This window comes from Rhamphochromis sp. 'chilingali', assembly GCF_963969265.1.
Source record: "Rhamphochromis sp. 'chilingali' genome assembly, chromosome: 11".
Lineage (NCBI taxonomy): Eukaryota > Metazoa > Chordata > Actinopteri > Cichliformes > Cichlidae > Rhamphochromis > Rhamphochromis sp. 'chilingali'.
This window is the reverse complement of record NC_137938.1, coordinates 9,979,310-9,992,570: the sequence shown is the minus strand read 5'-3', so window position 1 is coordinate 9,992,570 and position 13,261 is coordinate 9,979,310. Positions and strand designations below refer to the sequence as shown.

General features: G+C 38.4%; 1 protein-coding gene across 5 annotated transcripts; it reads right to left on the bottom strand.

Moving 5' to 3' along the window:
* Nucleotides 1-379: 379 nt before the first annotated feature.
* Nucleotides 380-9,280, bottom strand: LOC308404991 (protein tyrosine phosphatase type IVA 3). 5 transcript variants are annotated; one of them, XM_080895354.1, is made up of 9 exons: nucleotides 8,800-9,280; nucleotides 8,354-8,422; nucleotides 8,016-8,179; nucleotides 5,977-6,405; nucleotides 3,275-3,406; nucleotides 3,019-3,111; nucleotides 2,793-2,923; nucleotides 2,494-2,568; nucleotides 380-1,747 (listed from the first exon to the last, which is right to left on the bottom strand). In XM_080895354.1, the coding sequence occupies exons 5-9, from the start codon at nucleotides 3,368-3,370 to the stop codon at nucleotides 1,630-1,632; spliced, it is 513 nt and encodes a 170-aa protein (XP_080751480.1). In that variant the 5' UTR covers nucleotides 3,371-3,406; nucleotides 5,977-6,405; nucleotides 8,016-8,179; nucleotides 8,354-8,422; nucleotides 8,800-9,280; the 3' UTR covers nucleotides 380-1,629. The 5 variants fall into 5 exon arrangements, with proteins under 5 accessions (XP_080751480.1, XP_080751478.1, XP_080751479.1 ...); XM_080895352.1 differs by having other exon boundaries at nucleotides 8,016-8,166; XM_080895353.1 differs by lacking the exon at nucleotides 8,016-8,179.
* Between the last annotated feature and the right edge of the window lie 3,981 nt (nucleotides 9,281-13,261).

Genomic DNA, 13,261 nt, shown 5'->3' with positions numbered 1-13,261 from the left:
AAAAACGTGTTTCACAACATATCCCTAGTAAGCCATCATGTTGTTTACAGGTATGGATATTATATAAAGAGACACTGAACATAATAATATGTAAGAATAGAAGAAGCTCTAAGTGAGAGTTAAGTCAATCATAAAGAGCTCATAGCAATTAAAGGTGGTTGTTTTTACTATTTAGGACTCATTAACGCACTCATAGTCAAAGTAGATCAAAAGTGCAGACTAATTAATAATTTCAGGAATTTAAGGAATATTTGACAAAAATGTTTCTGGTGTTTTGAATTTGTCTGCAATATATTTCGTTTATTAGCAACAGCTAAATTGCCAGGAAGAGCGAATCTTTGAATTATTACATGATGTAATCAAACACTGACAACAAACACCACGCACTACATACAAAGATAATGGCATAACATTTATTAAACAATGCAAAAAATTTACAGACTATCATTTACAGCTTGTTTTTTTGTTTGTTTTTTTACATAAAAAAGTGTCAGCTCAGGCCTGCCCCAGTAGTAAACAATGTATAGAGGCCGCCCCATATACCCACACCCACACACGCACACAAGCAAACAAATATGCACACACGTCATGTGAACAAGAAAATATTTGCCATTTGCTTTAAAATGCTTTCAGGTAAAGATTGTAAATCAAAGGGTTGCTAGATCCTATTAACATTTTCCCTTCTCCTAACTTCAGTTTTACACCCTCTGCCTATTTCATTGTCCATTTAGTTTTTCATGCATTTTAATGTATGTATATCAATTCAGGTTGAAGATGCTTTTACAATAAAAGAGACTGTCATAAGGACTCTACTTTTTGCATAAAAAGTGCATGCTCTGTTATCATCATCATCAAAAACAGATTTTTAAATGATTTTTTCAAAGTGATTGTTTACATGCATCATTCAGGTAAAATACAACTGAAATAAACTCCACACCAATACATATGAAAATAATAAAACTTTAAACTAGACTGGATAATTTAATAATGCACAGCAACATTTGCGCTAGGATGAGACTAATACCTCAGGCTAAGATTACCCTTGGATTAAACCTGATTTGTTGGAGTGTAAAATTTTAGTCTCTCCAAATTGTTAAAAACATGTTTTTAAGGGTTTTTAAGCCCAAAAAGAAAGAAAAAATAAGAGAAACACAAATTTAACTGTTTATAATTTTATATCCTGATAGTGTTAAACATTCATTAAAGTCAGGTCAGACTTAAGGTGCTGAAAACCAGTCACCAGGGACAACAGAATCAAAGTTTCACCCCACATCTGTATAAGTTTCAGGACTTGTTCGGTTGAACATTTGAATGTGGCTCATGCACCTCATAGCTAAATTCCCTGCAGAATTATATTGTAAAAACAATCCTCTATAACACTTTTTAAAATGATTTCCTGTCCTTTATCCATCCTGCAGCTGTTTGTTTACAGCAAATAAGCAAAAATAAAAAAAAACATATTAAAAGAAAAGAAAGGGAAACAAAGAAGAAAAACTTTTTAAGATTCAACATGGGCACTGACGCCTCTGTTTTTAGTATTTGTGACAATGACTGAAGCCTTGTACTGCTGAATTCCTGAGAAATGTCTCTGTGTGTGTGCCTGCGTGTGTGTGTGCATGGTGCATGTGTTCATACGATGCAGCATTTGTTCTTGTGTTTGCGGGAGTCTTTGAAACGGAGCCTATGCTTAGATCGATATTTCTCCAGGTAGGTTAGCTGTTTGCTGTTGATGGCTCCACGACGCTTCCTGAAACACAAACACAATGCTGTGAACTTTTAAAAGCTTTTAGAGGTTCATTAAATACAGAGAGCTCACAGACACCTTTTATCTTCCACTGCACGCTGTACTTTCAAGTATAATAGTCTTTTTCTGTCACCTTTTTGTGTTGCATTTCTCATTGTGTTCCTCTCTAGGTTATGATAGAAAAAGTGTACTTAATCCTACCAGTTCTTGTTTTCTATAGCTACTTTCAATCAGCATAGGCTCCCGTGTTAAAATGCCCAACTTATAGCAATAAAAGCATTTTTACAGCACGGAACAGAAAATGTTTTGCCTTCTGTGGTCAATTTCAGCCCTCAAAACAGTTAACCCTCCCATGATGCAGTAAAACAAATCACAGAGCAAAATCATTTCCGCATATTAGTTCTCAAACCAGGAGTTAAAAGATGATAAAGTCCATCATCAAAGCAGACTTTCTAAGTTTGGTATGTAGTAATTTACTGTAGCAGAATGGGGGGGGGGGTCTTTGTCAAAAACAAAAGCTGTAAAACTTCTGAAAATAGAGTAAAAAGATTCCAGAATTGACGCCCTTCTTCACATTTTTTTAAATCCGTGTAGTGGGCCTGATGCACTACTTGCGATTCTGGTCCCATCCTCATGTTTGACACCCCTGATATAGAGTATATAAGACCACTCTGGTTTCTGAAATAGTTTCATTAAGTGAAAAAAAAGGAAAGAAAAACTATCCTCAATATGACACAGGATATACTTACTGTCTGATGAGTTGAATAGCATCCTCATATTTCATCCCACTTTCTATCAGAGCCAAAGCAACAAGCACAGGAGCCCTGTGTGCACGTATAAATACAACACAATCCATGTTTTAGGCTATACATGTCCAATCAATTCTGCTTATCTGTTTCTTGGCAAATCTTTAAGTCATAGTTTTTAGTATAAGCACTCCAAATCAAACATATGAGTTATTGTCCAGTGATGCTAACTTATATGTGTGCACACACACCTGTCTTCCTCTGTATTTTTAAATTAAATTTTTACTTTAAATGTCTCCTACCTCCCTAATCCAGCCACACAGTGAACAGCCACACAGCTTCCTGGATCCTCCTGAAATGTCTTCTTTAGCAGATTCAACCAATCATCGACCAGCTTACTGGGTGGCGGGGCTCCATCATCAAATGGCCAGTCCTAAAAGAGAGTCCAAACAGGTGCTGTCTGGTGTACTGTATTTGATCATAGAATGAGTAAATATTCATATTAAAGGTGTGTGTTTCTGAACTTACCACCACTGTAATGCCATCTTTCTCAAGCCGTGTTTTGTCATAAGTGACATCACAAACTCGGACCACTGTTGTGGCACCATATCGCTTCAAGTCCTGGAAGTGGTAAAGTGAGGAAAAAACTTTTTTTGAAGTCACAATACACAAGCTGACATCACAGAGGGAAACAAGCATGCAGGTAATATCCTAATTTTATTACGCTTGTCATTATAATATTGTCTACCCTTGCAGGACACACATACTCACATATATTTCTCACCTCTATGAAGGAGCTGAGTGTGCCATCTGTTGGGTTGTGTGTAATAAGAAATCTCATGTTCTTGTGGCACAGTTCGACTGGAGCTGGGCGATTCATGTTGACCAGTGTGAAGAATTGTTGCGTGTGTAACCCCTGTAAAAACCAGAAGTCATCTTTTTCACATTTTGTTTTTGTAGAATATGGATAAAAAATGCCAAGAAATGACTGGTTATGTAATGTTATGTGTTATGTGCTTTTTCTTGCTAGTAAAAGCAAGAAAAAACACCAGTAATAGTATGATAAGATGTAAATATTAATGGCTGAACTGTAATAAAGACTTTCAAAATACTAAAGCTCAACTTTGGGTTTCACTGGGGTTTCCCACAAGGTAATCCAGAAAGAATAGGACCCTATGCAGCTTTAGTCCATGTTGTAGGTCTGTCATAATGTGATCAGTAGAATGTATTATTAATGCAGACCTGGGCCCTTTGGTTTCCCCGATCCACCCCATGTGGTCAATGGGAAATTAGAATTAAGATATAAATAGGTATACGTCATTCATTTTCTCCCATTTAAAAAAAATTATTTTATTGGAAATCACATTACAGTTTTGTTGCTTCTATTTGAAAGGTGATTGCTACATTTTTTGTTTGTTTCTTTATTTACATTTGTACATATGTGTGTGTATGTGAATGAAACTTCACAGAGCAAACATTTATGAGATGTGTGTTTGGGGCGGAAAAAGAAAAAAGTATTTATTTACTAAAATCAGAGATAAAGTTGTGTTCTTAGTTTGTGGTTAGCAGATTGCTGGGTTGAAGGATAACAATTTAAATTGTCATTATGAGCCTAAACATGCAGAAAAACACAGGAAATTGACTGATGCAGAACGAAGACAGACACTAGATGCTTTGCTAGTAAAGGTGCAAAAGCAACCAAGCTTTACACATCCAGGGATGGAGCAGTCAAGACCAGCTTTGTGATTTCTCGCAGAGGGACTACGATAGAGAATGATTTATTCACACAGGTAACTGTATGTCTGGATAGGCCGGGGCTTAAATGACACAAATTGGCAGTGTAAACTCAGCGCTGAAAATTAACCACATTGTTGATGTAGCTAAAATAGCTAACTTCATTGGGGCAAGAGGACTGAATCAAAGACAGTTTGTTGTACTTCTGCAGGAGCATGAAGCTGAATATGGTGACATAGGCTACCACACAGCTGCTGGGTAGCTCAGCCTGGGTAAAGTGCTGAAGAGTACTGCATGGGACCTGAGAGAAAAATTAAGAGCTTTGTGAGAAGAAAGGCAAAGATATTCCAGAGCTCTCGGATGCATTTGCGGTTAATGGGTCTCTCCTTTGCATTTCCACCCCAGATGCTGAACCTCATTTTAATGCACTTGGTCAAGCTCAAAACTGGACTTCCCTCATGAACAGGAAAGAAAACTGAAAAACTGGAGATGAAGTAATTAAATTACAAGTAAAATACCACTTTGTACTAAGCTAAAGGTCTTCAAAACTTTGCAAAACATGCACATTTTCTTCACAGCTGTTTGAAAATGTTGATTAAATAGTGATTGTAACATCTCCTCTCATCACTGGTAGTTTATAAAAAGAGTTATTAACACTGAGCAGAACTGCAATAGCAAAATCAATAGATATACTTCCATTTTTAGATTGCGTTGGATTGTAAATGTAATAAAATACTTATTACAATTACAATTACAATACTTAATACTTAAAAATATTAAGGGAGGTCCCAACACCATAAGGCATTTTATGACATTTGATTTCACACATTTGACAAGCTGCAAAGAATTTCTAGCAGCACTCAACATCAACCATCACATCTTAAGCTTAACTATGTTTCTAATGTCTGTCATTTGGAAACTAGTGCCATCAGCAGACTATAAACTCTTGTTAATTGACCAATCAGCATGCATTATCAGAATTCCAGCTTTATACCGGCAGCATTCGCTTTCTGGTAAGTATAATGAAAGGAAATGAGTAAAATAACCCAATAAGAGAATTTTAATCCGTGAATACTAATACTAGAAGCTGGTGTAGAGTCATTTAAGCAGTTTAGCTCCATTCATTCCAACTGACAGAGCCTTAGCTCGCAAGTATTCTCTGCTGCCTCTGACTGATGGTTAATAGGATTAACAGGAAGTGAAATGGCTTCCTGAGTTTTTAGCTGTACCATAATGTATGCTTACCTAACACTTCCTGAAAACAGTGAAAAATAGTTAATGCATGTAACTGTTCACAGCAGGGTTTGGAGACTTTTTCTTTCTTTTTCTCAGAAGCTAGTGAGTGAGTTCTGGAAAGTGACATTTCTTTCTCATTTTTTTTTTCAAATTTCTTCTTCATTTTCTTCCAGGAGTATCAGGTAAGTGTCAGCAACAAAATACGGCAACTTAGACTAAGACACCAAAACATTGTTGATGTGTAAAGTAGCACTTTGAGCAAGAGAAGGAAATATGTGACTTTGATCTTAGGTGAAATTCAATAACACTGAAAACAGAGAAGTCATTTTTTCCATGTAAGACCTAGAAGTTAAAAGCATCATTGTTAGTAAAACCTACTCTCCAAGAAAGGCAAATCATTTAATCTCATACTGACTGCCTTAAAGAAATTTCTACTGAATCATACAACCAATGAAATGTCATGAAATATTAAGAAAGTGTTGATGCATTACTAGATTTAGGTCATTGACTCCTCACCTTTAGCTCCAGCTGTTGCGTTTAGCAGCTATGTCTTCAGTTTATATTTGATCTCCAGGTGAGCCAGAACTCCTATTTTCAGATATTTTCCCAGGTCTGACGTCCTATAGTCTTGATTGTTATCCCATCAGTTAACAGTCTGCTATAGTCCAGAAGGTTACAGTGTGTCGACTTTCTCTGTGTTTTTATTTCTTTGACCACACTCAGTTTTAGTCACGCTCTCTTTCCGTCTTTCTCCTGTTAGCTTTCAGTGTCAAGGCTCCGCTTGTTACCCCATGAGCTGACAGGTTCAGAGGTCAAAGGCCAGTGGTCTTGTAGGGTTCATAACCCTAGGACTACATGGTGCAGCATTATCCCAGATGGGGTTTAAATGTGTTGGGCGTGGCAGTAGTCACCACTTCGCCTCACAAACTCCATCAACCAGCAATTCTGAAATACAAAATATATTAAAAGTCAGCTTCCACTGAAATGATCGTGGTCCTTTTAGTAATTTAGCACATATTCAGTTTTTTGCAGTTCCATATAACCCAGTTATATTATGCTGCCATATATACACTAATCAAACTATTTTATTACATGTGCATCACAGTTACACCCAATTACACTGGATCTAAAAGACACATATAAGCATTCACACATATTATAAATATTCTTACTCATACAGTATGATAATACAGACCTTCTATTAGACAGAGGGGATAAAACACCTTTTGATTAGTTAGTGGATGACACATTAAGAACAGACACACCAATTAAATACACAGGGTGTGTATTTATTAAGATATAAGAAACACTAAAGATAATCGTGGGGCATTAGAATGAAAATGAATGAAAAATGTGGGAGTAGTTACTAGTTACTACTAGTCCCTGTAAAAACTTAATTCGTTAATGTTAAATTAACAACAAGATCAAGGTTGCCATATACTAAGATCACAACTCAATTACATGTTCAACGACACTAATACTTTCAAGAAACATATAATTCAACTTTATTTAAGAAGACATACCAACATAGACATTCAATATAACCCATATGATATTGTTTGATGATGATAATGACATTTGTACAATATCAACAAAATTAAGTTAGCTTTGAAGAAAAAATGAGCAGAAATTCTCATATAAAGTGATGCTCTGATTAATCTAGCCTAGGTGTTTTTTGTTGTGGCTCGGCACAAAAAAAGACAAGATAAAAATATTTTGTGAAACTGTGGAGAATCTGAAGTAACTTGCTTTGATTTATTCTGAACCTTAACCCCACATGCATATCAGTTTAATATATTTTCAGGAAAAAAGGCTCTGTTCAGCAGTTCAGCACATACAGAGTTATGAAAGCATTTAGGATGAACACTGCTTGTTAGTTATAATGCGGTTTCTCTAAAGTACAGATATAAGTTGTGTTAGGCTCTTCTTAATGTATGATTCAAAACAAAGCACTGAATCATCTTAATAATATTTCTCATAAAAATGCAGCATACTTTTAGCTTTCCAAATAATTCTACCTACCACTCAAACAAGGCAATCAAATAAACAACAAAGGAAGGTCCAGAGGTAATCTCTGGTCACCTTTTGGCCTCTGCACTGACAACACACGCAGACACACACACACACACACATAATCACTCACAGACTTACACACTCACTCTTCCAGAAGAGGGTAGTCAGTTCCAAGTTGTTGACAATCTATATTTAGGATTTTATCCTGTGTCACCGCTAATCGGGATAGAGGTCGCTTATTTTCCACTGAGCTGGTTAAAAGTGAACATTCATTTCACTTGAAGCCTTGTGCGACCCGAGGGCACCAAAGTTGCAACGGAGACACAGGATAAAAGCTAATTTGCAAATCAGCATAGCTGGCACTGTCACAGACACTCTGTGAGTACACAGAAACCTGTTTTAAGGCATCTAAACTTAACTAAAAGGTCAACTGTTCACAATTTTAGCAAACATCTGAAGTAGAATGATTTCATATGAGGGTAACATACAGAAACAGACAGAAGTAATTCCAGTTAAACCTTAAAGCCAATTGGCACTTTTACCTTAGAGTGTAGTTTGGTTTGTAAAAATAGGCATGTCTCCAGACTGGCTGCCTAGCTGTTTCACTGTCACATGGTGGATCAGGACACAGAGAGGCTAAAATGGATCTCAGTATTATTTTAGAGCCACCTTATGGCTACTTCTTCACAAGGTCTGAAATGTAAAGCTGAATGAAACGGATAGTAGTGGTCTTTAAACAGATTAGATTACACATTCGTTTACTGACTTCCAGTTAGCTGATAAGAGCATCAGATTCAATCACTCAAATCACTCAGAAAAAGAAGTTGTGCTAAATAACTACGTTTTTACTTATTTTCTGGAAGCTTAACTTCCCTCTTACCTCAGAGGACAGCTTGTCTGCTGAACAGGGGAAATCCACAGGGCTCTGACTGGCAGTTACACCAAAGTCCTGCAGAAGCAGCAGCAGCAGTTCTACAACAGTTTGAGTGCTGACATACAGCCAGCTGACTGCCTGTTATAGTAAACCCCTGTAGACTCTAAATACCTGCAGCTGTATTTTTAGCTCCATCTGTACTAGTGTGTGATTCTATGACACATCAGATTTTTGTAGGAACAACAGTACCCTTCTGCTTTACTCTCTCTCACCGTCTGTGGCAGCAATATAGCACGGATAAAAATGTTTATGGAGATTTTCTATAATTCTCTGCATCACGTATCCAGAATGCAGGGTGTTGCACTTCTGGCTTTGTGACAGCATTGGGAAACACTATATAATTATCCTATTTATATAGCAACAAAACAAATGCAGAGTGCTTTAGTTCTTACCGCTTAGCTTTTCAGCGTCATCTCCAAACACTGGCTAAACACCAGTTCTTCTGCCTTCTTGTTACAGTAAAACAACACCTCTTTCAGTCTTTGGTCCTGGTAGTCAAGCAGGAAGGAGCAGCAGCAGAAGGTTAAATGTTTCCTTGATAACCTTTAGCTCTGCCCCACTATAACACTAAACTATCCACCTCGTGTCCCTTCTGGCCTCCTCAACTGCGACGTACTGAATGTGCCAGCTCGTAGATCCACCTTGGTATAAAGGTGCAGTGTGTGTTGGGCTTAGGATCTGCTATGAGCTGGTCTAATCAGGCTGAGCAGTCATCTGACCCTGACAGCCCTGTCACCAGCAGAACGCACTACAGTTAATGCTCTTAGAGCCACAGGAGAAGAGCCTCACTCCCCCTCCTCCAGCTCTTCCACTTCTTCATCCACTCTACTCCTTTCTCTCCCACTCGCCTGGAAGGCACTGGGTGAGAGTTCAGCTCCTAACTTTTCAATGTGGCTGAAGATTACTTGTTTCAACCAGGGAAGTCCATGGTCACAGTTTTTTCACATCATGCTCCTAAAAAAAAATAAAACGAGTGGTCTCATGAATATTTGCTGCAGTGTCACATCTGTCAGGACTTTTTCTTGTTCTCCCTCCCTTCATCGACCCCCCGCCTTCCCCTCCCTGAACCATCTAAAAATAGACGGTCTTTTAAGCTACCAGACAGATTGCCCAAGTCAACCTGTGGATCCCATTTGTAGGAATTAACTTTCTCTTTGGGGTTACAATAGTCCAAGAATTGTTTTCTTGCAGCCAGCCTACAGTGTGAAGTCAGCACATCACTGTGTTTGCCCAGAAAAAATACACACAAAAAGAGAAAAAATTGATAATTGTGTTTACAAGGTGTAGAATGTGAGTCCAAAGAGTCACAAGGCAGTCACAGGTCCATACTTTTTAAAAGTACAGGGTGGGCCATTTATATGGATACACTGTAATAAAATGGGAATGGTTGGTGATATTAAAGTCCTGTTTGTGGCACATTAGTATATGTGAGGGGGCAAACTCCTCAAGATGGGGGGTGACCATGGTGGCCATTTAGAAGTTGGCCATCTTGGATACAACTTTTGTTTTTTCAATAGGAAGAGGGCCATGTGACACATCAAACTTATTGGTAATGTCACAAGAAAAACAGTGGTGTGCTTGGTTTCAACGTAACTTTATTCTTTCATTAGTTATTTACAGGTTTCTCTTTGTTCACAGCCATTGACATGTCGAAGAGGTTAACACGTGACGAGCGGATCGAAATTGTGTTGATATCTGGTGAACGCAGTAGCCGGGTCATTGCAGCAGATTTCAATGCAAGACACCCTATGAGACCACCCATCTCCCATGCTACAGTTAGCAAACTGCTTGCTAAGTTTCGTGAAACTGGTTCAGAGTTGGATTTGCTAAAATGTGGACGCAAGAAAACTGTCACTAATGAAGAAACATCAGTGGCTGTCCTAGCTTCATTCAGCAAGAGCCCACAGCCTCACCGCATGTCACTGGAGAGTAGCGATGGACTGATCCGATATTACGTATCGGTATCGGTCCGATACTGACGTAAATTACTGGATCGGATATCGGAGAGAAATAAAAAATGTAATCCGATCCATTAAATATCAAAAAAAGCACCTCACAAAACTTGCGACATGGCATAACTCGGCTCATAACCGTAGCACGTTGCAGCAGTATGCCTCAGGTGATAGAGCGGCTGTGTGTATTTGTAGCCTCGCTACCATTTCATCTCCCAGGAAGTGATCCCAGAGAGAAGTAAAGCAAGTGTGTAAGTTCATCTCTGAATGTTTGTAAAGCATTCCCACCTTAAGCTTAATAACCGACATATGAAGCGACTGCCTCTTCTCTCCCCCTCCCTCTCCTGCTGCTACTTCAATTGTGAAACTGATTAATGATCAGCTGATCGGCTTTTCTGTCCCCAGTCCGTCTCTCTTCTTTGTTTTTGGTCCACTTTGCACCAGAAAGAGGAAACCAGCGGCTGAACAACAGCAGCAAGTTTAAGCTTGATAAGCTGTTGTTAGAATTTATTTAATATTACTTTCTAGACCAGGATCCTTTTCTATGCAGCTGACGGCTGGTAACTGTGCAGGGGCGGATCTAGCAAAGTTTAGCCAGGGGGGCCGATAGGGCATGAATAGGGAAAAGGGGGCACAAAGACATACTTTTCTTTCTTATTCTCATTTAAAATGTCTCGCTTTTAATAAATACAACCGAATCTTACAACCAAAGTGGCATTTTATTTAACACTGCATCAAATTAAAGTTGATTACGTCAATTAAGCATCATGAGGTGGAGGGTGGGGGGGTGGTTCCTTATTTTTTTAGAACCCTATTAGTTAGGTTGCTTACTCTTTAAAATACCAGAATAGGGATGATGGAGTAGGTTTAAGTGTATTAGATTGATCAGTATTGCTGAACTATTTAATATTTTGGGTGCAGTGTATTTTTTGCATACAGGTATAACAGAATAGCTTTAGTGGGTTTTTGGGGGTTTTTTTTAACTTGAGTATGAAAAAGCAGCAAGATATTTAAAAAACAGTTTTATTGATTAAAAAACACACTATCGGATTCATATCGGTATTGGCCGATATCCAAATTTATGGTATCGGTATCGGACATAAAAATGTGGTATCGTGCCATCTCTACTGGAGAGTGGCATTAGTCGAACATCCCTTCGGTGGATATTAGCTACTCACAAATGGCACCCTTACAAACTCCAGCTACTGCAGCATCTCAACGAGAATGACCCAGATCGGCGCACAGAATTTGCAGAATGGGCAAAACAAAAATTGGAACAGGACCCTCAGGTCACGCAGAAGATTTTGTTCAGTGATGAGGCAAACTTTTATGTGAATGGTGAAGTTAACAAACAAAACCACCGCTATTGGTCTGACACTAACCCACATTGGATGGATCCCTCCAAGACTGTTGGAACAACAAAAGAGATGGTTTGGTGTGGTATATGGGGTACAACGATAGTGGGTCCATTCTTCATCAATGGAAAGCTCAAGGCCACTGGTTATTTGAAATTGCTACATGATGATGTGTTTCCCTCTTTATGCACTGAAGCTGGCACGTTCCCTGAGTTTTTCCAGCAAGATGGTGCACCACCACATTATGGGTGCCAGGTCCGAGCATTCCTAGATGAACAGTTTCCTGGAAAGTGGATTGGTCGTCGTGGGCCAGTTGAATGGCCCCCAAGGTCTCCCGATCTGACCCCCTTAGACTTTTTTGGGAGAAGAGGGTTGCATTGACAATCCAACACAATGGGCAGCACATTGAACACATTTTATAAGTGGTCAGAAACTTGTAAATAACTCATGAAAGAATAAAGTTAGGTTGAAACCAAGCACACCATTGTTTTTCTTGTGACATTACCAATAAGTTTGATGTGTCACATGGCGCTCTTCCTATTGAAAAAACAAAAGTTGTATCCAAGATGGCCAACTTGGTCACCACCCATCTTGAGGAGTTTGCCCCCTTACATATACTAATGTGCCACAAACAGGACTTTAATATCACCAACCATTCCCATGTTATTACAGTGTATCCATATAAATGGCCCACCCTGTAGTACAAGCCAGGGCCTCACCTTACTATCAATCATATTGAGTGGTGGTTAACATGACTGTTCACCCACACAGAAAGCTTAAAAAAAACACCATTTATTTGCTAAAATTAGCCAAAGCACACCTTACACTGTTTCCAGTTCGTCAAATTAAAAATCTCAGTGTTCCTGGTGGTTAAAGTGGGCATGAGTTTTTGGGTTGTGAATGTTTTCTCAGAGCTGGAGCTGTTTTTCATGCATCAAGGTGATAAGTAGTCATCTGTTATTTAATATGGTTTGCTGTTATCTCACTTTTGATTTGATCCCGATTATAGCATAAACACATCCACATGTTTATTACAAGGTCCCAAGCAGTTCTGGAGAATACTTTTTTACCTGGTTGTTGTTCAGTCAGGGCTTGTGTTGCAAACATCTATTTGTACATTCCAAAGACCCTACAATAATAGAGAGACAACCCCAACAATCAACTGACCACTTGGCAACAGTGGAAAGGAAAAACTCCCTTTTAACACGAACTCTGGCAAAACCAAACCAATTTATTTTGCAGTTTTTACCCCAAAACCTAGTATGACTCTACAGATAAGAGACACTCTGTAAAGTTTTGAAATGCAACAAGGCTCCTTGTTTCCAGCCCAGAGTGGAATTAGAGAACCTGTTTCCTCCAGTCACACCTCAGGTTATAAAAACATTGACCCAGCAACACTGGTACTATCAAATATGTTTTTAATATTCTCAAATGCAGCTGAAACAGAAAGGCACAAAATCCTTCATTCGTTTTAGTCAAAGTAAAAGTAGATGACTTCTTTAGATAATGAAGTTTGTTGAAGATATAGCAGAGGAGATATGAGAAAA